The following is a 27,845-nucleotide window of genomic DNA, read 5'->3' as shown; positions in this document are numbered from 1 at the left end:
AAACCACATCATACTATGTATGTGCCTGTGCAAAGTCCGGAGTTTGTAATTCAGTGGTTGTCAGTTGTTGTTTATAATATATGTGTTTAGTCAATTGATTTTACGTAAATCCGAGCGTTAGTTTCCTCGTTTGAATTGTTTAACCATTGTCATTTTGGGGCTGTTATAACTGACTCTGCGGTATGAAATTTTCTCATTGTTTAAGGTCGTACAGTGATCTAAAGTTGCTTACATTTGTATTGCATTTGATTTCTGTGGCAGAGTTGTTTCATTGAAAGTTATACCACATCTTCCTAATATTTTATTCATACAAACAAAAACATTGTTTTATAGTAAACTGTATGTACATACATTTGTTTATATTTAGGCTGACCCTTATATGTTTTATGATACTTTTCTTTTAATTTAAAAAGCTATAATATAATATTTTGAGCTGTCTTGATAAATGGAGGAGAATTTCTTGTGGGAGAATTTTCTACAGTTGCTGAAAAAGAAAACGAGCGAATTGGAAAACCAGCAAAAAGGACCGTACCGCAAACCAGAAACACCTAAACTTGTCCTTTCTGTCATTGGTGATTCGAAAAGCTTTGTACCTAAACCGTGGCTCGCATCAGTATTTAAACAAGGACTCATAGCAACTGCTAAAGGCGCAAAAGGTATATTTAAGCATGTTGATTTTTACAGGGGAAAAGAAGAGCTTTATAAATAAGTATTGTTTTCACAAAAACGATGAAAAATACAGAATTTTTGCAGTTTTCTATCTTTATTTCCGTTGAGGAAACATCGTGCGCAGCCAAAAAACAACAAAATAGTTTAACAGAAGCTTCATTACAACTATTGACATAATCTCTCCAAATATAAAGTTGTTTCTTAAAATGTAGGTGCGCACATATTTTTTTCAATCTAAAATATACTTAAAATTTGATGAAAAACAAGGAAAATCACGATTTTTTTTTCAAAATATGCAAATTAAGTCATGATGTGTTGCCTTCAATGTCAAATTTGTTTTGTTTTTCTGAATACCTTGTACCGTAGTCAAGTTTTCAGTAATTTAAGAATGTGTATGATAACTTTTAAATTTGCAGTAATTTTTGGGCCAAATAAGGGCCTAATTGCTCCTACTTCAAAGGTTACTAAAAAAAGTATATTTTGCAGATTGTTTTATTCTCTACAAGGGTTCGTCGGAAAAGGTTAGCTCTATCGTTAGAGAAGCAGTTGAGGATTTTAGTAGATTGCAATCAGAAGGTGATGGTGTGTTTATAAGTCTACTGGGAATTCTCCCAGAATATGAAGATCACGCAAAACATTATAGATGGGTAAGATTATCTTGTTCATCCTGTAATAATTATGTTCTGTAATAATTGGATCATTAAAAGTAATCTTCAATCTGTAGAATATATTATATTTCCAGATTTGAAAAGAAAATTCGGGCAAAAAACGTAACGTGGAAAAATCTATTTTTATGATTTTAAAACGTTTTATAGGAAATTTGATATTTGACATATTTTACGGGGTGTGGTATTGCGACTTTTGGTATGGCCCTAAAGATCGCCAAATACAAGACTTGTTGTATTCCAGAGACAGGTTAACTAAAATCATCAATTTTGGCGCTTAATGTTTTGGCGAGTGTTACGCCAATGACCGGGACACTTCAACATGTGTCATTTGCAAGAAGTGAAATTCAATAAACACAAAATAAAGGAAATGAAAACAAAAGTAAAACAGGAACACTGGTGACATTTTGACAAATCTAGATATTTGTTTAAACTCCTCGTGTATAATGCATACATTTTCCAATGCACTTATTTTAAGTACTAGTATTATGCCAAAATCATAAACTATGTATTATGTTTCCTAAATTATATCATGTAAAGTAGATATGGTTTCAGGACTTGCTGCAAACAGTTGTAGGCTTGGGAATTTCAGTAATAATACTTCAATTAACAATAATACAAATTATTCTTTCTAATGAATATATGATCGACATTGAAACTAAATCTGAAAAATTAATTTCAGATTATCAAGGTTAATGTAACAAGGCCGTCACATTTAAGAAAGATAAGCTGTCTTAATCCCTATGCACCAGTTATCCATAATTTCTTCTCTTTATGTTTTATGTCGTAACAAATCCATTCTGTATATGAAATAGAAACTTTCAAATTAACGTATTGTAGAATTACGTTTTCTGGGTTACATCCCTAAAAAACATTTTTTCGGAATGTTTCATCTTATTAGAAGAAATGATTCTCCTATTTTGTTTCGTGTTTTAAAATTGACTAAATGCATCTTTCAGGGCTGAATTTGCTTTGTATAAAATTTGATAATGCTAACCAAATTCTGATGTAGGTAAGCATGTGAGCAAATAATAAGAAGCCGGAATTTTCAAACTTTAGAGAATAGCAATTGGCAATTCATAAATAGAACAATCTAGATAGTGTTCAACATATATCTTATTAGCAAACACTTTCAAACTCATATGTGATTTTTATATTGAAGGTCAAGATTCAATTATTTCTTATCAATTAGTCATCATACAATACATTATTATACAATAGAATATTTATCAAAAACATTCGGACGAAACATCGATCTAATAATTTAATATTTTATTTATTGCAAGGACTATTGGCAGGAAAAGCACAGCGACTGTATACTTGGCGAAATATATGATATCCGGATGGAAAAGAAGAAGTCATATGCTGAGTTTCATGCGTCCATATTGAAAGGAATAATAAAAAACAAAATATATTTCATGACCCTCGAAGACAAAGCATGTAAGTTCCCTTTGATATAGATAAAAAGTAAAATCACAAAAATACTGAACTCCGAGGAAAATTCAAAAAGGAAAGTCTGTACTCAAACGGCAAAATCAAAAGCTCAAACACATCAAACGAATGGATAACAACTGTCATATTCCTGACTTGGTACAGGCATATTCATATGTAGAAAATGGTGGATTGAACCTGGTTTTATATTTAGCTAAACCTCTCACTTGTATGACAGTCGCATAAAATTCCATTTTATTGATAAAATTGAGAATGGAAAAGGGAATGTGTCAAAGAGACAACAACCCGACCATAGAACAGACAACAGCATAAGATCACCTACAGGTCTTCAATGCAATGAGAAATTCCCGCACCTACACCTATACCTCTAGCCAATGACGAAAAGTAAACGCATAACAATACGCACATTACAATCCAGTGCAAGAGAAGTCCGAGTCAGAAGATGTAACCAAAGAAAATAAACAAAATGACAATAATAAATAAGTAACAACAGACTACTACCAATAAACTGACATGCCAGCTCCAGACATCATATAAACTGATTGAAAGATTATGTCTTTATCATATGAATATCAGGCACAATCCCTCGCGTTAGAAGTTTAGCTCCATACCATCATAACATATATGAGAAGAACGTAGCCCGTGTCATGCCAACAACTGGTTTTTAAATAAATGTGTTTAGTTCCGATGCACAGACCCTATAAGTGAATCAATATTAACGACAAAATACGCAATCTTGAATGACCTGACAACAGTATCGTAACTATATCCCTTCTTAATAAGTCTTTTTAAAGGTTTTAAAGATGCATACAAATGCAGTGAATTCTTTATAGTGCCGATGTTTATCAAAAAGCACTAACTCAACTACAATCATATGAATAAGATTTGCGAACAAAATAAAGCAGAGTTTATAGCAACATGTATCAAAAAGCTTCCTGTGTAGAATTTAAAACAATTAATATAAACAAACGATGAATTTCATGTCTGAATATAAGAATGGAACACAGCTTAAAAAACAACAAAAGAAAACAATCATTATGGCTTAAAAGTTTTTTTCTTTCTCGATTAACTAAAGAAACATTATATCAAAAACTCAAAGCTGAGATGGTGCATGATAGAGCAGATTTTATTCCGATAAACATTGTCTCCTGAGCGAAGCCATGGTTGACTGTTTTATCAGGGGTAACTATCTGCATATCACCCTCTCAGCTAAATGTTATTTAATTTGTTATACTGAACTACCTATCATTTTTTCCCGTAACTGTTTAATTTAGATTAAAAGTATTCAACTATTACAAGTGCCAACAGAAGAAAAGCAAGATTCTTTTTGTTTTATTAAGATATCATTTTAATAAACATCTGAGCCAAAACAAAGAACGGGAGCATTGTCTTTAATTATGTAAATTTAATTCGATGTCGTTTAAATTATAAATGTTTGAATGTAAGAGGATGACATTAAACAAAAATGTTTCTTGCTCTGCCATTGAATATGGTAAATTGCCTCCTTCATAATAGCCTATTAAAATCTGTTATTCTATTAGGAAGTATAATAATAAACGATATCATACTGCTGTTAAACATCACAAGGATATATGTTAAAAGTCTTTTTTTACCCGGACGAAATCTTTAAGTTTAAGTGGTTTTGTGACTTTGTATTCGATTAAGTTTATATCGCCTATTTTTCTTCTTACCGTAAAGATTATCATAGAGTTATTCGATATGACAATTGTAGACACATTCCAATTCAATAAATGCGTATACTTTTTATTTGAGTAATTTAGTTCACATGATTTTGTGTCTGCTGGATAGTTGTCTCATTGACAATCACATATAAAAAATGTTATATTTATAGTGTCAAATTCACTTCTCAGTACACCAAAAACATGTTGCTTATACATGTAATTATTTTTCGGATCGACTCAACGCAACATATGACTACAATACTGAAATTTAAGTTTTCCACAACTAATGAGACTAAAAGTTCATCCTGGTATCTATGAGTTTATTTGGTCAGCGAATATACTATTACATTATATTGATTGATTGATTGTTGGTTGCTTTACGCCGCATTAGCACAAAAAGGCTATAACGCGGCGACTCTTACATTATATAAATATAACGACTACAAGTTGTTAATTTATGTAATTATAACGAAAACATTGTAATTTATGTAATTTGAATGATTTAGAATTTGTCATTTTATCAGTGGAGTGGAATGTTCCAGTTCTCACAATAGTAGCAGAAGGTGACTTAGATACAATCGAAGCTGTTAAGGAAGTTCTGAAGCAAGACTTGCCTATACTGATTATAAAAGGTTCGGGAAAAGCATCTGACTTCCTTGCAGAATTCATTGAGAAGTAAGATATAGTATTTCTAGATATTCAAATAATAACAAAAAATAAAAAAGTTTTTAAAGTGACGCTATGAGCGAGATCTGACAGTTTTTGGTTGCTCAAATGAGTTCTTATAATGTAACGGCTTCAATAACCAAGAGCACACACGTCGACCAACGACATTTTTACCAGTGAATAGTAACACACAAAAATCAAAAAATTAAATACCTTACTTTTTTTGGCAAACCTTTCGGAATTTGGGACCTCAATACTCATTAATTCCTCTTCAACGTTTTTTAATCTACCGTCACTGATGCGTCTTTTGAAAATAAAACGCGCGTCTGATGTACACAATTGCATTCCTTGTATCTATGATGATCATGTCTTTGTATACTTTTTAAATGTCTTTTTGGAGCATGGTTTTGATTTTTATAAATTCTAAACATATACTGGTCAAATATTTTTAATTGTGTGCGATATCGTATGTTGACACTTATAAACACATGTATACTTTTAATTAATTCCAAAAGTATTGAATATTTAAAAATGAATTTTATTTTGAGGACTAATTTGTCTCAAATTGTACTGTTTCTTTACCAAAATACACCCATATTAAAGTGTTCTTTCAGAGATACGATTGATATATCTGAATATATCAAAGACAAAACACCACTGTTGTTTGGTATATCTTCTCACGACCTTATGAAAAGTGAATTGGACAGCAAAGGTTCTGATTCGAATCAACGGAATGACCTTATGTCAAATATGGAAGCAATTAAACAAAACAAATGCTTGGTAAGCTGTAAAAAGATAAATGAAGTCAAGGTCAAACAAATCAAACGTTATGGATAACAATTGTCATATTTCTGAGTCATTTTATTAGCGACGATGAGTTAACAAAACAAACAGACATAATGGGTAAAATGTCATCAATTGGGGTATAGTTGTCAATGTTGTGTTAAAACCCTAATCACCACAAAACAATCAAATATGTAACAAAAAACAAACACCAAAAAGGCAAACAGGCAAAGCACATCATGTAAAACGAAAGCTAAGAATACAGGAATTTATCATACCACAATAACACAATAACGAGATGTATAAGTACAGAGCCGCGTCATATGTAACAAAGAATCACTAAAAGCCATAAGAACAAAGAACATTATAAGAATGCACATCTAGAATACAAAAATATACCACAACACTATATAACACAAGGACGCGATGCTAAGTACATATAGCCACGTCAAATGGATATCACCAAACATAAACTAAACAGTCACAGTAATAGTTATAAAGACAAATAAAAGATTTCTATAACTAATACTTTAGTTCAATCTTGTTTCTATATATATATATATGTTATCATTGTTGTCACACATATATTTGATCTTTCATACTTGTGTATATAGTATCAAAGATGTTTATCTTTTCTCGCTCTTATCGGGGTTGAAGGATTGTATATATAAGTATATAACGTTTAGGCATACACACTTAACGAGGATAGCATATCACAATTAAATTTTCTTATTACACGGAATGTTTGAAAATGTCTATGTCGAAACCAAAAGTTGAAAAGTTAATATCGGCTTTGTCCATCTCTTGCGTTAATAAAAGCAGTCAATCTGCGACGCATTGGTACAATTAAACGTTGAATAAATGCTTGTGGAATGTTATTTCACTCTTCCATCAATTCGGCACGTAGCTACTTGACTGCTCTGGTGGGTGATGGCGTCTTCGCTCATATTTGTCACATCATCCCATAAATGTTCAATGATTGACATATCTTGCAATAAAGCTAGTCATAGGATAATGTCAATGTTATTCTGCACGAGATATTGTGTTCGTACACGTGCCACAAGGCGCATAGAATTGTCTTGTTGCTGATTGCCGTGCCTTGCAATGAATGGTTGGACAAATGGTTAACAAATTCCTGTTTAACTTCCGATTATAAACTTCTAATCAGTGCTTCTACAATGAGTGATTCCTGTCCAAACCATCACACCACCACCACCAAAGCGAATGCATGCATGTAAACATGCGTCGGCACAACATTCATTTTGGCGTCTGCCATTAACCGAAATCTTAACTCATAACCAAATATGGTGATTTTGGCACTCATTTCACATCTTCTTATATCTAATTATGACTGTTTACGAACATACAGCTAGTGGCATTACAATGTACATAACTTTTGGTACTAATATTTATCATGTAAAACGATTGGATTAGATTTCTTTTTTAGCTTGTATATATTGTCTATTTTTATTACTGAAGTTAATGTATGAATATAAATGGTAGAAATCTCAACTATGTTAGGAATGCATTATGAAATAATCTATTTATCATGGCAGATAACAATAATTGATATAAACAAACAAACACAGCCGAAACAGTTTACAGACGCAGTTACAAAAGCGATCATAAGAGGATGGTCCCGTAACAAATCTGGAGCAGACGACAATATTTATAGTTTTGACCTAATTAAACAAGGTTTAGTATTTAGAGTTTCAGTAATATCACTGTATTATTTAATTTTGATCAAGCTTTCCCTCTCGTCTAGTTTTGTGTTTTCATATCTATAATGGTTTTTTTTGCACATTTAGTAATTCATATTCTGTAAATTTTCGCAAACACCATTTAACATTACTGTAGAGAAAAGACACGAATGTAGATCGTCACGATATTTAAAACTTAGATCACAAACCATAAGATACAGGTATAAATCTTATAATTCCACACACATAATATTTTATCCAAAGCTATGATTATATTATTTTGGCTTTGATAGGGAATTTGTACTGCAAATGACACAGTAATTGCCTGGAACTTCAATATTTGATAGTAGAAATAGCGTAATAAATCCTATTGAATTTACTAATATTTTTTTAGGCTGAAAAACTAAGGAATAGCTAAGAACATTTATTTTGAATAAAGGTCTCTAATGCTTACATATCTTACAAAAGGGAGCTATGACCAAGGTTGTATCGATAACGATACATATTCGTTACCTGTAGAATCAAAGACAAAAGAAAGAGTCAACCCAACAGCCGTATCTACAAATGCTATTTGCGGAACATTGCAAGCTAGTAATCGGAAATTTATGAACTCCTATAAGAAAATACTGACGCCATCCTCTTTACCTCTGTATTTTTACATTGCATACCAGTTTATACAAGAAATGCAAGGAGAAAAGAAAGTTATAATAGAGGTATTGCTATGTTGTTTTTTTCAATTTTTATGTTTAAATCATAATGATCTTCAAACTCTTTTTTAGATAAGTAACACCTACATTTATCACAACTATAAAACAGTCTAATATTTTGATCAAAATGGAAATACAATTTGCTTTTATGAGAAATTTCAAAACTTACTCATCTTCAAAAATGAGCTAAATATTGTTACATAAGAGAGAATTTGTGAGTGAAAATTGAAACGTGAGACAAAAAACACTTCCATGTAGGCGATTTTAACTAGACAAATCCGCATGTTACACGCAAAAACTCTTCTTTTATATTTTCTTTTAGAGCTGAGGACTTATTAGAAAAAATACAATACGTTTTTTATCAATTACACATTAAAAACATATGTAGTATTTTACCTTCCTTTGTTTGTCTGTACTAACATAATTTACACTAGTCATTACTCAATATTTCAAGAATTATTTTACAATTAATTTACCTGTTTATAATAAACCAAATTATGGTAAAGATAAAGGGACATATCTGGGGTCATCTGGGACACATGTGTCCCATAACGGTCAATCAGCTCGCGTCTGTATACAATCGAAGAGAAAAAGTCTACTTCACTAGCCTTGGTTTGATAACTTCGTTAAAGCATATATCTGCATGGATATCAAGAAAATAACAAAATGGTTACCCTAGAATATAACATAATTCTCAAATGAAATTGATCAATACGAGAGTTCGTGGTAGACAACAGATTCAAGAACAATAATTCACTTAAGACGGGTATCATTTACATGTTAAAAATATCGTAATTTCATATTGTAAGAAATATTGTATAAAAAAAATGAAAAGGCCGTTCTTTTTTTATTAGAATTTTAATATGCTGTTGAAGGAAGCCATTGTAGCTGACAGAGATGAATATGTGTCGGTTTTATTAGAAGAAGAGGGTGTGCATTTTAATGATAATTACTTTCCAGCTATTTATGAGGTATATATGTAAAGCAATTACATGGTTTTATCTTGGCTTTGGTATGTTGTCACAGTGTATTTTCACGATTAATAAAATATTTATATTGAGCTCGTTACCTTTATTCCCTTTTTAGATTTTTGCATTAAATTGGCCGATTTGGGGCTTTTTCTTTTAACTTACTTCTGTCATGAATTGACTGGTTTGAACAACATAATTATTATAAAGAATATATCTATTATATATATATATATAACTGTCTAAGAATGTAACTTAAACACACTAATGAGTGTTATAAAATTAGTTGTTATATTTTATATATTATTCACGCAATATTTCGCTAAAAAAATTAGCTTCATCGGGCGTGTGCATCTATCTAGGTGAAATCGGATGCATAACAAAAAATGTCTTTGTAGCTTAAGCAACACAAAATTTGTGAAAAAGTTTAACATATTTATTGATGGTCTATATAAAACATATTTTTGCCGTTTATTGTACATAACAATCCTTAAATCTAAATAAATAGTTGTGTAAGGTAAATAGAATGAAATTCATGATTTATTCTTTTGGTTTTGGGTAGAACTGTTTTTCATCCCTCTCATTAAGCTCATTAGCTTCAAGAGTACGTAGCTGATGTATCCAGAATTGACTGATTGTTGCTATTGTTAGACACTATATATTACGCAAACGAAATCTAGAGAAGAATAAATACATCTGAAGATATCTTACGACAGGAAATAATTGAAAAATGTAATGAGTCCTTTGGTTATAATGATCGATGCATGACCATCAAATACCGGTATAGCACCATTGCCTTTATTTACGGTTCATAATCAATTTAATGGACGTAGATGGACGACTTCACACGAAAATCTATGACAAACGGGACGATTTCAACTTCCCAATTATTAATTTCCCATTTCTCAGCAGTAACATACCATCTGCCCCTTCGTATGGTGTTTACATATCACAATTGATACGTTATTCACGTGCTTGTTCACACTATACGGACTTCATATACAGGAGTGTGCTACTTACGCAGAAACTTCTCCAACAAAGTTATGAGGAGGACAGATTAAAATTGACACTCCGTAAATTTTATGGACACCATCACGAATTGGTGGATCCATACGATGTGTGTTTAACCAAACTAGCTAAGGACATTTTTACCACATGGTAGATTGTGGTTTGTCATTATGTCGTCTAATCTTTTAATTACCAAACGTGACTTATTCCCGATTGTGACTGTTTTGCTGAGTGTGATTTCGCATTACTATAAGACGTGTTACGGTACTTGTCTATCCCAAACTCATGTATTTAGTTTTAATGTTTAATGTTATATTTGTAATTCTCATCGGATTTTGTCAAATGTGTTGACGTCTTTTCTATTATATTTATGTGTTATGGAAACAAAAATTAATTACCGCCGTCATTTATTAGATTTAATTTTGGTCAACATAATCTGTACGATAATTTAAGTTTGAAGTTGGATTCATAACAAACTGCACATATATATATATTATAGTTAATTGCTATTAATAAGTATTGCAATATGCATTGTGTTTAAATGCAATATCAGTATTTAGTTCTATTTTAATCTTTAATCAATCCTAATTCTATCTTACTTTTGAGATATAGTTTTTCATATGTGACGTAATTTTTCTGCTGTTTCAGAAATTTCATATGTTCAAATTTTTAATGCCTTTTCACCATCGTATGTGACGTAATTTTTAATGCCTTTTCACCGTCGTATGTGACGTCATTTTCATAATTTACTACGTTGAGGCCTGGACTGAGTCGGGTGTGTCTATTCTGTGTTGGTCATTCATTATGTATTCGTGTTTGTTTTATGTAATGAGTTAATACTTCAGTTTCATTATGTATATCTGTTATATTCATTTGATAAAATTTACTGTTTGCAATAGCATTAATTGTTCTAAATAATTAGGATGTTCTTATCCAAAGCATACAAACTTAGCCGTATTTGACACAAACTTTTTCAACTTTTGATCTTCAGTGCTGTACAACTTTGTACTTTTTTTCGCTTTCGATCTTTTATACCTGGGCGTCACTGGTGAGTCTTGTGTGGAAGAGGCGTGTTTTTGGCGTATTAAATTTTAAACCTGATGCTTTTTGTTATTCATTAATCATGTGTTTCTTTGTCTAATATGTTTTCCTATTTATTTGTATTGTAGTCCTGTAATATTATGTTGTCATTTCTATGTTATATTTAACAATGCCATTAAAGTGCGAGGTTTGGCATGCCACAAAACTAGGTTCAACCCACCATTTTTTCCTTTAAAAATGTCCTGTACCAAGTCAGGAATATGGCCATTGTTATATTATAGTTCGTTTCTGTGTGTGTTACAGTTTAACGTTGCGTCGTTTGTTTTCTCTTATTTTTGAGTGTAAATTGACATTGCGATGGGACGTGTCGCGGTACTTGTCTATCCCAAATTCATGTATTTGGTTTTGATGTTGTGTTTGTTGTTCTCGTGGGATTTTGTTTGATGCTTGGTCCGTTTCTGTGTGTGTTAGTTACATTCTAGTGTTGTGTCGTTGTTCTCCTCTTATATTTATGCGTTTCCGCCAGTTTTAGTTTGTTACCCCGATTTTGTTTTTTGTCCATGGATTTATAAGTTTGAACAGCGGTATACTACTGTTGCCTTTATTTAATGTCCACAAAACATTACAAAAATACACTTACGGCTGGCAAACACTAGCCATAAAGTAAGAACGGGTTGAACTCAAATGCTCATGTTGTATATAGGGTATATAGAAATCATATCGTGTGTAAGTATAAACACACTTAACCCAGAACACTTTGATTGTTCTGAATAGACATTTGAATTCGCACAAAATGTCTATACATAAACATTAGAAAATAACTGAGTCAATGACATTCTTCAATATAAAATTGGTTTTCAATTCAATTTCAGGAAACGTTTCAATCTCAAAGAAAAGCAAGGACGGCCCTTCAAAATGTTTTTAAGGTAAAATAACATTCTAGGATGGTTATTATAAAAATAATAATGGAAACAATTTTGATCAAATTATATTTTCCATTTTGCACAAATTTACTTGTTTAACGAATATGATAATAGCTTTTTGTTTTGCATATTTGTGAAATGGTCCTTTTGATATTCAAACCATATTTAATCAAATATGTATAATACGGTAAATATACATCACACTTCAATCTGTGTGAATTAGTGACATGGTATAAAAATCAACGAAAATAACACTTTGAAATATTGTGCGTGATGCTGGGTTTGACTTTTATTAGGAATATTCAACAAATAGCATTTGACAGCCAAAGTTGCAAAAAGTCTCATACATATTGAGCAATATAAACTATTATTATAGATAAATAGGATCATAAGTATAACAAAATGTATGTATTGAAAACTTTATCCTAAGGAGTTTGAACCAAAGTTTTCTACAGTAATAACTAGACTCATTAATTGGAAATAATAGAAATGTATTGTACAAATCATGTCTGTACAGAAGCATAACCAACCATCAGAGGTCTCGACCAGGGATGGGCACGATTACTGACAAATGTAATTGATACATAATCGATTACATGAAGGATTTTTGTGCAATCGATTAATAATCGATTACACTAATTTTTATGTAATCGATTACAATCGATTACTTCATCACAAGTAATTACATTACTTTCGCTTACTGTCAATTAGACGCTATAAAATGATGAAGAAATGTTTAATACAACTATGCTGCTCAACTTATTTAGAGTAGAAATTTAGAACATGAGAACATGCATATGCTTGAAAGGACATCGACCACTGCATCAAAAATTCTTTGCAATGTGAGAGGTTTCCTCTGAAAATGATAATTATCAAAAAAAAAAAAAAAAAAAAATAGTTAATCTAATTTAAAAAAAAATGGAAGTTTATAATTTTAATAAAATTAATGAATTTATCCTTTTGTTTGGATAATCCCACTAATTACACCTTATAAAACCTTAGGACATATATAACGTAATACATCTCTCACTTATAATTAATTAGACATAATTGAAATCAAAACAAAGTCTGTGTCATATTGATAAGAAGTCTTTGATCATCTGATTAGTGAAAACAAGAAAGTTGTTTGAAGATTTTAATTTATAAACAATATCCATTTTAGAGTCAAAATTTGAATACATGTATCTTTTTCTGAACAAATTTTTATTATCAAAATAATAATGTATTCTTCCCTTATTTAGATGTTGAACCATTATGACGAATCAATGGTTATCTATTCTAAGATAAATTGTAACTCTAATAAAAAATTAAGCTTTAAGGAATTTTATTACAATATGCTTACTACCTCAATGTAGTATATAACTTAGGACTACATGTATTTTTCAATTTTGAATCTTTTTTCGTGTTTTAAGCATTTTTGTGTATTATATAAAATGTCTAGAAGTATTGACAAACATTGAAAGTCATTTATTTCAAAAGCTGAAAATATAGTAAAATTTGTAAGGAGTATTGTTAATCTTAAAGTCATAAGAAACCTCAAATCAAAAAAAAATAATGCATATGATTTTAATAACTCAATGGATAGTTTTCATTATAAAACTTATGTACATATACTTTGTTCTGAAGAAAATTCTTTAATTTATTCATATTTAGAAGAAGTTTACTTTATTTGAATAGCTTCCTTCCAGCAAGCAATTCCCCCGAGATATTTTCCGTATGCAAGGTGACCTCAGTGTGACCCATCTCGTAAAAATCCGGTGACCACAATACGCATGGATGTCCTTAAAATAAACTATTATCTGAATTTACATGTTAAACACGTGCTCAATTTCCATGCTTTTTTGTTTATTTTTCGTCAATTGTTGACAAACAGGTGACAATCGTTAAACTTCGGCTTCAAGACACGAACTTTAATTACCTGCCATATTTTCACAACAACACTGACCGATTAAAAAAAAAATTGACAATTATACGAAATTTACACGAAAAAAATGATAAATTCGAGCACAGAAGACTAAGTTTATGATGTTAGTATGCATTGGTTCAAGAATTGGAAGAACATTATTTTTCACCGGTCACTCGTTTCTTATGACTTTAATGGAGATCTTAATAAGGTATTTGATAAACTCTCAAGTAATATTACATTATATTTTAGCAGTACTATAAACTGATGAACACATGCAGTTGTCTATTTTCATTTAAATTATAGGTTTTATTTTATCACACTATTTTACCAAAGTAATCGAAATGTAATCAAACGAAAACGATGATTACATCATGATTTTTGCTGTAATCGATTAAATTACGATTACATGTAATCCAAAATATGGTCGATTACAGATTACTGTCGATTACTTGAAAAAAATGTAATCAATTACAATCGATTACGATTACAGATTACGATTACCCCATCCTTGATCTCGACCAAGTGCCGGTGTAAAGAAAGAACATTAAACTACGTGTGTCTCAATAGCTTTTTCAGATTTACGTTCATCAAGAACACTCAGTTCTAAATAATTTAAATCAAGAATTGTACTATTTAAAGAAGTAGACCCGATGGAAGCAATATTGCGTAAAAGAATCTGAGTTGTTGAAATCTCAAATTTCTATAATGTTTGCGTTTATCAATGTTGAAAAGAGAAGTGAATGAAAAGTACTCATAAAAACTTTCATGCATCCAGAAAGATTTTCAAAATTAATTTTTTTTAAGATAGCTTAAACCAAACATTTGAAAGCCAAAATATGGTGACCCGTATGGTACTATAAAAGCAAAAACTAAATAGACTGGAAATGATTGTCACAGTGATAAAAACCTACTAGAATTTTGTCTGAACTAAGTTGAATGTTGATTACTTACTATTGTCTCCGTTTATCAATGAACCATTTTAGAGATAGTGTGATTAGTTATGTTAATATAGAAAAAAGATGCAAAGGTCAAAAGTATAAACGTGTAACTGCCGAAAAAGGGCAATGTAAGTTCAGAATTCTCAATAACGAGAACTAAAGATTAAGCTGTATAAAACCGATCAAATTGAAAAGGAGTTTTGATATATCCAGGTTTATAGAAAACAAAGACTATACGAGAAAGCACATATTGCTTATTAGTTCCATTGCATATGCAGCTGCCTAATGTTAGGCTATACAATATATTTAACATGAGCATAGGGCTTGTGAGAATAACGTATACAGTGAATTTGTTATTATTCAGTAGAATTTTAGAAGATTTGCTTGGAACGTGGGATCCACTAATTTAAATATTCAAATAATTACAAATTATGTTCAGTAATATATGAATAATTTGGCCAAACACTGAAAAGATATCAATAAAAATACATGTTTTTTTTCTAAATCCACGAAAATTTGTACACACCGAAAATAAATGTAACCGCAGTAATATAACAATACTAATTAGTGATGAGAGTTTGTTTGTATATTCTCAAGTACATTAGTAAATAAAACACAAGAACATGAATCGGCAGATGTTCAATTGTCCATAACCTGATAAATTAGTAGAGTATACTTTTTTTACTGCTCATTTGGACCCTAAAAATATATGAATCTGGTCAACGAGTGCATGGATATCATAAACTATGATACAACATACCTAGATTTAAATTAGTCAGATATATACATTATTTTTTTTTAAGTGGGGTTCCTCGCCAGTTATTCATGAGTTTAAAGAGTTTTGCTTATCACCGAAAAAGAAAAAAGATAGCAAGGTTTATGAACTTACAACCATTGAAGTGTGTATGATCGCAGGTCGTCAGATTTGTCAGGCTTTGTTGGGGTATCCTAGGGGTAAGTATTTTACGCAATGTAATCTAGACCTGTTATTGTTTTAAAATACAAACTGATATCAGTTATCCTGGAGAGTCCCAATGGAAGGATGAAATCGATTGAACTGGAACTGTTAACTTGATACCTATTTTACTAATTATTTAATGAATATATATATCTGCACATGTGAAAATTAGTTTGTACGCCTATATATAACAGCTGGGCTACAAGTGTATAGTTTTCTGTTTAGTATTAAATTTATATTAAGATCCATTTTGTAATATCTCGTTATCAATTTTATTTGGCAATCGCCAATGGCAGTCAGCAGGGTTAAAGAACATCAGTTGTTCAATTGTTCAACCTGTTAGTCAAATGCGTTTTGTTTAAATATATTTTTTCACTTTTTTGGTCTTTTGGAAAATGTTGTTTGTGCTATATTTAGACCCTTCTACAACGGAATTTGTTTAACATGCACACGTATAAAAATTGCAGTTTTTATCCAACGCAATCATAGGTTTGAGCGTAGTTTTCAATTTAGACTTGTTATATATATATACAACTCGTCTAATTATCAACCCAACAATGTTAGATCTAGTGGAAGAACACAAAATTTGCGAAAGCAATTTTACAGATCTAACATTGTTTGGTTGATGTTTAGACGAGTTGTATATACATAATGTACACAGCCATGCATCACCATCATTGCTGGTGATCCAATGGATAAATCTGTTGTAGAGTTGTCACTGTCTCAGACGTACTTATATATATATATATATATATATATTAAAAATTAAATACACAAAAAGAGTTTTAAAAGCAGCATTGTCTAGCGCTTTCATCCATCTTGGGACTTTTCAAGACTATATATATATATCAGTCTAAAGATTTGCACAACGGTACTGATATAAGATGTTATAATACGAAAATGTTGTTATTAAATCATGTTGACAAATATTTCGGCTCAACAAATGGCCTTCTTCAAGTGTCACCAGTTTTAACTATATATTGATACATAATGTATAAGGTGTAAAAATAGATCAGTAATAATACAGGTAAGTTTTGGTCGATTGATTTTAATCCAAAATCCTGAATATCATAATATAAACAAAACACTATAATTCAATATACGTGACTGTGTATATTAACAATAAAAATGAGTGAAAAACAAAACTGTTAGTATGTCTTATTGATGCCGTTTGGATGATGTACATTAAGTTCCTTTATCCAAAAGCTTTCCCGAACCTGTCGCTGGGCATCACTCCAGTGAATGTTCTGTTCAATCACTAGAATTTTCATGCGGTTAAAGTCATCAGGTTTGTGACCCGACTGTTTGAATTGCTGAGAAACTGGGAGAAGGGGCTTCTTAGAGATATCACTCCTAAAGCCATTGAGGCGTTTGTGGAAAGGCTGCTTTGACTCACCAACATATTGGAGGCCACAAACCGAACATTCTAGAATGTAAATAACATTCATACTTTTGCAGGTAACATTGCAAAATATCTTATAGTTGTTTTCGGTTGCCTTACTGTGAAATGTTGATGAATGCTGCATCTGTAGCCTCGCCGGGATTCGAACCCATGCTTCTCTGATATCGTGACATCAAATCGCCTGCACTGCAGCCGTCCCGCTAGACCACACGACCACCTGGGCTCTACAAAATAATAGAGCTTTCGCTGGCCGTGTGTTACCTTTCCACGTCAGTTTCATATATATATATATACAACTCGTCTAAACATCAAACCAACAATGTTAGATCTGTAAATTTGCTTTCGCAAATTTTTGGTTCTTCCCTCGCCGGGATTCGAACCCATGCTTCTGTGATATCGTGACACCAAATCGCCTGCACTGCAGCCGTCCCGCTAGACCACACGACCACCTGGGCTCTAAAAATAATAGAGCTTTCGCTGGCCGTGTGTTACCTTTCGACATATATCAGTCTAAAGATTTGGACAACGGTACTGATATAAGATGTTATTATACGAAAATGTTGTTATTAAATCGTGTTGACAAATATTTCGGCTCAACAAATGGCCTTCTTCTGTGTCACAAGTTTTAACAAGGATATCTGTAAAACGTCTGAATAGCAGTCAACGATTTTCCCCACGAGGGCGCTGGATCGTTACAAGTAACGACACATGTACACAATAAATAAATTATATAAACGCCTAAAAAAGTGTACACAACAACTCCAAATACAACAAAAGGTGACTATAAATGTAATAAATATTTCGGATAACAGATATCCTTCCTCAGTGAGAATCTGATGTGAAATGAATCATCTTTAAGTCTTCTTAGATTAAACTGTTACAATCTTGAAATATGCAATTAAAAAATCAAACCGAACATCAGTTAAGACGCTTGCACCATTCTAAAAATTTAACGTGCGTTCTGAACTAGCACAGTTCTAAAACTTTAACGGGAACGACAATTATGATGGTACAAGAATGATTACGTCAATAAAATTACCATTATCGAACAGCAATGGGAACAACGATGGCCCCGTTTTATGCCAATATTTTTATTGGGAAATTAGAACAGCGAATTCTCAATTCATCTCTTTATCAACCCTTCTCTTGGTTCCGATTTATCGACGATATTGACATGAAAAAGAACTTCGCGGTCACCTTAAACATCGAGGCTACAAAAGAAAAGACATTGATAAAGGTTTTTCTCGTGCTAACAACATCAGCCGAGATGAGCTTTTACAATATAAAGACAAAAAGTTCAACAAGAGGGTGCCTTTTGTGTTGACTTACCATCCACAATTTGACAACTTATCTCACGTAATCCGCGAAAATTTGAAAGAAATCGAAAAACATCCTAATAAACTATCCTAGATCTTTCCCGAGCCGCCTGTACTGGCTTTCAGTAGGCCCAAAAGCGTTAAAGACTTGCTGGTGAGAGCTGACTTATCATCTCAAGCAGGCTCTTCATCTGGGGGTTCTTGCAAGGGTTGCGGAAACAAATGATGTCTGACTTGCAAACAAATACTGGATATCCAGACTTTTAACAGTCACTCCACTGGTACAGAATACACCATATGTTGCAATGTTAATTGCACGACTTCAAATGTTGTGTATCTCTTACAGTGTAAATGTGGCAAACAGTATGTTGGCGAGTCGGAACAGACGTTTCACAAGCGAATGAACGGCCATCGTAGCGACTACCAATGCAAGCCAGACCTCCCTCTCAGTTGACATTTGAGATCCCCTGGCCACACTTTGACAGATCTCAATCGACTGACCATTAAAATCATTGACCACAACTCTGCTTGGTCTAAGGAGAATAGACTCGCTCGGGCAAGATTTTGGATAAGAACATTAACAACTTTGGCACCAAATGGGATAAATGAAAAGATGTAGTTCGACTTCGTGTAGTGCTTCACATTTAGGTTATATTACTTATTATTACAGTTTCTGTTTCTATTTCTTAACCTTTCTCATCTATTAAATAAATTTGTTGAAGATACCAATTTAAATTGCTTAATTTTTTGAGGGATATCTAAGTACTAAGCCACATTCTGCTAGTAATACCTATTCAAAACTTATTATTACATTTTAACGGCTGTTTGAGTCTGTTGTAGCTACTTTACTCTGTCAATTTAAAATATTTATAAATTAAGATCGTTCAGTGCTGTCTATTTGGTAATTTTATTGACGTAATCATTCTTGTACCATCATAATTGTCGTTCCCGTTAAAGTTTTAGAATTGTGCTAGTTCATATCGCACATTATTATTTGTATTTAAAGCATATATTTGAACTCTCTGTATAACCTATGTCATGTTTAGTATTTTTTTAGAATGGTGCAAGCGTCTTAACTGATGTTCGGTTTGACTTTTATATTGTATAAATTTCAAGATTAAAACAGTTTAATCTAAGAAGACTTAAAGATGATTAATTTAACATCAGAATCTCACTGAGGAAGGATATCTGTTATCCGAAATATTTATAAATAATTACATTTATAGTTACGTTTTTTTGTATTTGGAGTTGCTGTGTGCACTTTTTTTTAGGCGTTTTATATATATATATATATAAGTACGTCTGAGCCAATGACAACTCTACAACAGATTTATCCATCGGATCACCAGCAGTGATGGTGATACATGGCTGTGTACATTATGTATATACAACTCGTCTAAACATCAACCCAACAATCGTAGATCTGTAAATTTGCTTTCGCAAATGTTTTGTTCTTCCCTCGCCGGGATTCAAACCCATGCTACTGAGATATCGTGACACCAAATCGCCTGCACTGTAGCCGTCCGTATATATATATATATATATATATATATATATATATATATATATATATATATATATATATATATATATATAACTCGTCTAAACATCAACCCAACAATGTTAGATCTGTAAATTTGCTTTTGCAAATTTTTTGTTCTTCCCTCGCCGGGATTCGAACTCATTCTACTGAGATATCGTGACACAAAATCGCCTGCACTGTAGCCGTCCCGCTAGACCACACGATCACCTGGACTTCCACGTCAGTTATGTTAAAAGTAACCACGATCATGGTTTCAAATGTTTACTTTTATTTATAACTTTTCTAACAATTAAAATTAAAATACTTCAATATAATTCACATTATTTTCGGAAACAACAAGTGAAAATGAAAAAATCATCGGTTTCAGACATATTCAAATCTACGAGATCAAGGTTTTTATTTTTTATTTTTCAATCTGAAGTTAGTACAAACGCCATAGTTGATACCGTTTTTTTGATTAAAAATCAAACCTCGACAGGAATTTTCATAGACAAGCCTTATAATACCAAAGGACAAACTTCAATTTATGGTATTATAAAAACGTCAATGTATGACTTGAATGGAAGGTATTCACATTGACACTCATACCACATCTTCTTATATCTATGTGTAGGGTACTATTGAAAAGACTTTCAAATATCAACTTAAACAACCGGTTAACCGGTTAATCGTTCGAACGATTATCCGAGTAACCGGTTAGGCGAAAGTGTACGATTTGACAACACTACTTATAACTGTGGACATCGAAAAAAGACATATATTTACACTTTTAAATACATGTATTTGTTTACCTGTCTGTAAAACTTTGCAGTAATGTGAGAAGATGCCGCATTTTTTATATAACTGTTTACAAAAGTGCATTGAACATTTGATTAACATCATAAGAGAACCGTTTTCGCTAATTATGGAATTGAAGCCCACGTACTATAGACTGGAAAACAAATTTCATATTCCTGACACAGCGGTTTTCTAAGTTTTCAAAAATATAAGGCCTGAAACATTTTAACATTGAAATTATGTCAATAATTTCACTATACATCTTAAATCAATGTGCAAACTGTATATATGGAATATATACCTTTTTGTGTAAAGTCTTCATTAAAATGTAACTGAAATTTGTTCATATAGTTAACTCTCTGAACAGAACAGAAAAATGGTCCGCATATCAAGATCTTCTGATATGGGCAATTTTTGTCAACAGACCAACACTAGCTACCATATTCTGGATGAAATGCGAACAACCACTATGCAAGTATTAATAATTGATAAACATACAAATTGAATTATTTAAACGCCCGTTACTATAAGTTACACAGTGTGCAATTTTCCTAATACGAGAATTTATCGGGTCAATAAAATTGACCTGATAAATTCCGTATTAGGACAATTGGTCACTGTGTAACGAATTTATCCTGATTTTGTTATTTTACATATTATTAAATTCAAATTCAATTTGAGGACAATATCAATCAAACATATTATAGATATTTAATCTGAAACTGTGTGTTTTTTTTTAATTAGCACTATCAAGCAACTCATTTTTTCTATTATGTCAATTGTATAAGGGAGATAATTCCAATTGACGTAATAAAACAATATACTGAAATTTATTAGGACAAAATCAGCCCATATAATGTAATATTGAACTAACTGATTGTTTTATTCACAATAATATTTTCTATTTTGGAACAAATGATATTTTGTCTTTTGATATCTTTTTTAAGTCAATCATATTATATAAATTATTGCAAATCAAACAAAAACAGTGAACCGGCATAGAAAAATAAAGCAGCAGAAACTCTGACAAATACATTCATCCATCTATAACTTTTGCTTTTAAGTGTTTAATAATATTTGTTAAAGTGAACTTCTAAATTATTGAAGGCAACTAAAATCCCATGATAACGTTTCCAATAGCAACATTAAACTTGTTTAACAGACATTACTACCATGAGACATTTTTATTTTCACTGATTCTTTGAAAAAAGTCAAATTATAATGAGTTATCTATATAACTCAATTGAGTATTTATCTATATAACTAAATTAAAGTTTGAATTTTCTTGACTTTATAAGTGAATCCCGAATTTTAAAGTGAAGTACTAATTAGGTCCAGTTAAAAAAAATCAGACTTTTGTGGTGCCCCTTAGTTTAATTTGAACTCAATATTTTTTAATATTTTACTTTGTATTATATTGTACTCATTTAGTGTGCGCATTATTGGCCAGCAGTGTATACAAAAGAATGGCAGCCAGTGCTAATGACCAGGCAACAAAGTCTGACATGGTTGCTCAGTCTAGGTATTTATAAAAACATTTGAAAAATGTCGAAACTTTATGTTTATAAAAAGTGTATTTCTTCTAAACACAACTGCATAAATTATATTAAAATCTGGAAGTCACAAAAGAGTAAAGTTAATAAAAATAATTTTGAAAAGTACAAAGATATACCATGTGGTAAATTTAATCATAATTTGAAGTATAAGACCGACAAAAACATAACTGAAAGACAGAAAAACAACAAAAGCAATTTAGCACTACACAGGAGAAACAGCAAAGTTCACAGACCAAATACAAACTCATATGCACCAAAATGCATGAAAGAAAATAGTTCTTATCAGCTAATTGCGTTGAATCATAAAGAGTACATTTATGATGACGACAAATAACGAATGGGTAGTTGATTGTCGAAATGCACATCTAGTGCAGACAAAATGGTTTCGTTTATTTTATTGTATTCGATGAAGTGTTTTATTTTTAATTTGTTTCTTAGCTTTTATTGTGTTTTCTGAATTCGAAAAGAAAAAAAAAACAATATCTACTAAATGTGTTCCTGTTTTTCCAAGATCCCTTTTATGAATAAAAACACACTACTGTTGAACTGTTATGAACCCTTATATTCTTTTGCAATGATAACACAAGCATAATACTTGCGCTGCAAGATCGAAAGCACCTATCAAAGATGATTTTGGGTTCAAAAAGTAAGAATTGGTAGAAAAACGTAATACTTGAAATAATAAAACTAAAAATTTGTTTGCATTTACTGTCGTTTTTTTAAAAGGTTGTTTGCAGATAGAGCATTAGATTTGCAATCGAGATTGTATGATGATGACGCTGAGCTTGCAATGGATTTAGTTCTCACAGAACACATCGTTTGGGATATCACTATAAGTCCAATGCAATGTGCCTATGAGCATGATATGCTGGACGTTCTTGCTCAAACATGCCCTCAACGATGTTTAAATAAAATATGGTATAGCGGAATTAGTTCTAGTCTCGGAGGATTTTGGAAGGTAAAAGTACTTGACTGGTTACATTTAAATAGGGTAAAAACTCAAATTACTCAAAAGATTAAACACTGTTCTTGCTAAACTGCTTAACTGATTAAAAGGTACTCCAAAACTTTAATGATAAAAACGAAATATATACACATTTTAAGTTTAAAAAGCAGCTAATGGCTTTAAAAAACAATGCATCGTTCTATGAATATATACACTTTACTGTCATGTTTTCTCTCTCCATAGTACCATTGTGGTATAGTTATGCGTTGTATATATCTATATTTGACCGGCAATGGGTATAGTTTTTGTCCTTTTTAAATACGTTATGGATTTTCAAATATTTCGGACACCATCATTCAAAATATATTTATTGTCGTAAAGTACACATGTAGTAGTGAAGTTGGTACTGTTGATTTATTGAAAAGTCTTTAAAAGCGTCAAAAGAACAGTTGTCGGTATGTTTTAAGTAGCAGCTTTTTCATACTGCACCAAATTTTGATAACAGACACCTCGGAATTTAGGACGAGTTTATTGGGATTGAAACATTTGCAAATTTGAATTGAACAGATGAAAGGGGAACAAAAGAAACAAAATCTGGTTCTTAGTGTACATCTTTTAACGAGAAGGAACCTAAGAAAAAATGAAAACCAAACGAGAAGAGATATGGAGTATTTGATCACCTTAAACAAAATATCCGGACGGGTGACAGATAATCGTGTGGGAAAAAAATCACAAAAATGTTCCAAGCGTGGTTGCCTTTCAAACAATAGATTTAGGACATCAAACAAAAATTGACTCGGTGTGCATATTACCAGCATAGTTACGATACAGGTACAGGGGAGGTAATGACGTTGCTAACGTAATATGTTATTTTCGCGCGCGACGTCAAACTACGACTTATCGAGATAAGATGCAGTTTTCGAATGATTTTTATCATTCAAACTTATTTAACTTGAAGACGAATTCATGGACCCCTCTTTTTTTAAATGCCATTTAGTTTGATTACGTAAGAAGATTATGTGTCCCAATTATCATGAGAACTTTAAAAGTGCAATTTTTTAAAATGTAATAAAATACAGCAAAAAAGGATGTTTTTTTCTACATTCGTGAACATTTGATAAATATGAGTTATTTGAAAAACAACAAAATGCACAAATTCGAAGGACATTTATAGCAAACAGAATTTACAAATAATTTAAAAAAAACAGTTTGTGTTCATCTTTAAATAGAAATGTTATTTTTGTCCAAAGGAAAAATACATCCACAAATCCGATTTTTTAGCAAATATATAAATTTCGACCTCATTTTACTCAAAAGGTAGCAGATGGAGGTATATTTTTATATATTTGATTTAATCAGGCAAAAAGATATCCTTTATGCAAATGTCAGCAAAATTTCAATATGGGATCAAAACTGTATCGCATGCCCTTAAGAGTAGTTTTTGTAGTGTTTTGGGCATACACATATCATATGAATAAGAAGGTATAACTAAAGTGCAAGGGAGACAATGCATAATAAATCAACACTTATATGTCAAAATAAGCCTTCAGCGAAGAGCCTTGGCTCACACTTAACAGCAAGCTATAAAGGGTCACAAAATGGCGAGTTGAAAACAACTCAAACAGGAAAGCTAACGGTCTAATCTATATAAAAAAAAGTAGAAACTAGACATACAGGCTCATGACTCATGGAAGGTGCGTAACAATGTAGTGGGATTTCACGATTTAACAGGCGCAATAAAATACACATAAAACATGAGATCTACTACAGCATAGAACTTAAACTAAACAGACAACTACATCTATTATATATTTCGTCTCTTCGGAATAGCATTGTGCTTTCGTCAGATATATATTTTCTTAAAAAAATGTTTTAAAATTTCACAAATATAAAATTAGTTTAACTTGTATTTAAGAGTGGGTTTGTAAAAATATCCTATATCCATTATAGTTATGGAAAGCTAGGTATTGTGGATTACTGAATTATATACTTTACTTAACGGCGCAGCAGAAATGTTGCTTTATAGAAAGGTTCAAAGTTTTAAGATTAGTAGGGAAATATGATCGATTAGAGGTAACTGTATTAAACCAAATATTGTCCTTTTATAACCTTAATCTTTATCAGAACAGTGTTAGGGTGAAATTGTATTTTTTTTTTTATTTTACCAGTTTACCACTCTTTAGGTCTTTTTATATTTTTAGTATTGCAATATTTTTTAAATAATATTTTATTCATTCCTTTTTTTTTGTGCAGAAAGGCTGTTCAAATATTTGGTGCTGTTGTTGCAAGAAATGTTCACCGTATGAAGGACCAAAGGTTTTTGTCGCTCCTCTTACCAGATTTTTGCTACATTACGTAAGTAATACATACATGCAAACTGCATCAATTACAATTTTAAAGTATCTAATTTAGTAATTTCAGGAATGATGAGTCTATTTTCAACTATACGAACTCAGTGGTATTAAAAACACTCATTTCATTTGTTTGCTTTGTGTTTATTGTGGATCTGATAACCTATATTTTGCTTACTATGAGGTATTCCCGCTTTTGCGTGGAAAGACCTACTGGTTCTGTTCTGATAACTTATTTTTTCTTTTTCTGCCAATTGTTTATCTTGCCGTAGTTTTTTTTCTAAAAAGGTTGCTTATTTTTTTTTTAATATAATATGATACAGTTCATAAGCTTTTGAAACTGACCCTGTTTAACGGAACACTTTTCTCTCTAAGAGTTTTCTCATCGAACAGTGTTTCTTGTTTTTATGAGATCTCCTTCACAACCGTCAAAGAAATCTACAAATTTATTTTTCCAAACTCCTCATTACATCCTCAGGGTGTTACATTTCATGTTGACTGAAGCTATCCGGAGACTCCATATGAAATTATTCCCCCGTATGCAATTAATATAAGTGATGTGCATTTCTAAGTGATAGAGATAGGTCAAGGTCAGAGGTCAAGCTCATATTCTAAATTTAGATTTGGCTTATATTCACTTATTTTCAAAAACCGTTTAAGCTGTCGACAATTTATTTTTACTACATTGTGTTGTGACATGCAAAAAAATGAATTCTTTTCTTAGAATGATCCTAGTTTTGGGTCAAAATTTTCAAATATTATTTTCATACAGGAACATCAGGTTTCCTGTTACTCGGAAATCCTCTTGTTAACATAATAACTTATTATTGATTTACTTTATACTGTGGGTTCTTTTATTTTCGTGGGTATCAAGTTTCGTGGAGTGAGGAAAACTTGCACTTTCGTCGGTATTTGATTTGGTGGTTTTGTCAATCTCTACACACAAAACCTATTGAAAGTATGCATTCGTTGAACATTTTTATTTGCGGATCTTGCACCAACGAAACTCGAGAATATTGGTATCCAACGATAAATAATGAGTCCACAGTGTTACATTTTCTGTACTACATATTTTTTTCCATTATTTTGAATTATTGTTTTTGAATACTTACAGGTATTCTTTTTTGGTGCTTTGGTATGTTACAGTGCCTTCCTGTTAGAAATGGATGTATATCATGGAGTAGAATCAATTGGTTTCTACGAAAAAGCTATTTATTTGTATCTTGTTGGAGATATTTTTGAAGAGTACAGAAATTTGGTATATATAATACAAACTTGTTACTTGGCATATATATACTATTCTGTAATTTATCATAAATAACAATAATACAAGTACACACCCGTGATATTGCTGGTCCGTAACTGAATTAAAGTATACAACTTTGCCTAAGCCTTATTTAAGTAATTGGTATTGTCATCTGATAAAGTCATGTCGATTATAAGATACACAGTTTTCTCTGCTTTCAAATCTTTCTGTTTGAACCCGTCGACCTGGAACTTGTCAATTATTGGTAATATTAATTATTTGGAAAACAAAAGGTCCTGGCTATCCAGGAATGGAGTATTTTTTAATCAACATCATTGTCCCATATTAGTTATCTAGAAAGTCTTGCTGATTGCTGAATAAAACTACAATAGAGAAAAATTTGACAAAGATTGAATTTAGTAGTGTCGGCCCTTTGATTATGACCCGCGTATATAGCAAAATCCTAAATACACCGTTTGGTGGTGCGCCTGTCAAATGCGGAACGTACCCTTTAATTATGAACCGTGTATATAGCAAAATCATAAATACACCGTTTGGTGGTGCGCCTGTCAAATGCGGAACGTACAGATAAGGTAATAGGTAACCGGTGAATATATTATTGGTATCGGTATCGGATTCGAC

The 27,845-nt window shown here is 31.6% G+C and overlaps 1 protein-coding gene across 1 annotated transcript in view; it reads left to right on the top strand.

The window, feature by feature from the left end:
- The first annotated feature begins 438 nt into the window (after nt 1-438).
- The window catches only part of LOC139518670 (transient receptor potential cation channel subfamily M member 2-like), a 39,342-nt gene continuing 11,935 nt past the window's right edge, over nt 439-27,845 (top strand). Inside the window, exons 1-15 of the mRNA XM_071310144.1 lie at nt 439-656; nt 1,156-1,316; nt 2,621-2,774; nt 4,993-5,143; nt 5,749-5,914; nt 7,474-7,612; nt 8,086-8,330; nt 9,179-9,295; nt 12,214-12,267; nt 15,912-16,062; nt 21,456-21,575; nt 22,536-22,626; nt 23,387-23,618; nt 25,860-25,961; nt 27,072-27,215. Of these exons, the coding sequence (XP_071166245.1) occupies nt 446-656; nt 1,156-1,316; nt 2,621-2,774; nt 4,993-5,143; nt 5,749-5,914; nt 7,474-7,612; nt 8,086-8,330; nt 9,179-9,295; nt 12,214-12,267; nt 15,912-16,062; nt 21,456-21,575; nt 22,536-22,626; nt 23,387-23,618; nt 25,860-25,961; nt 27,072-27,215 (2,238 nt within the window). The 5' untranslated portion in view covers nt 439-445. The remainder of the gene's footprint in view (nt 657-1,155; nt 1,317-2,620; nt 2,775-4,992; nt 5,144-5,748; nt 5,915-7,473; nt 7,613-8,085; nt 8,331-9,178; nt 9,296-12,213; nt 12,268-15,911; nt 16,063-21,455; nt 21,576-22,535; nt 22,627-23,386; nt 23,619-25,859; nt 25,962-27,071; nt 27,216-27,845) is intronic.

Source organism: Mytilus edulis, chromosome 4, assembly GCF_963676685.1.
Source record: "Mytilus edulis chromosome 4, xbMytEdul2.2, whole genome shotgun sequence".
Lineage (NCBI taxonomy): Eukaryota > Metazoa > Mollusca > Bivalvia > Mytilida > Mytilidae > Mytilus > Mytilus edulis.
The sequence above is the reverse complement of the archived record's forward strand: the minus strand, read 5'-3'. Positions and strand labels throughout refer to the sequence as shown.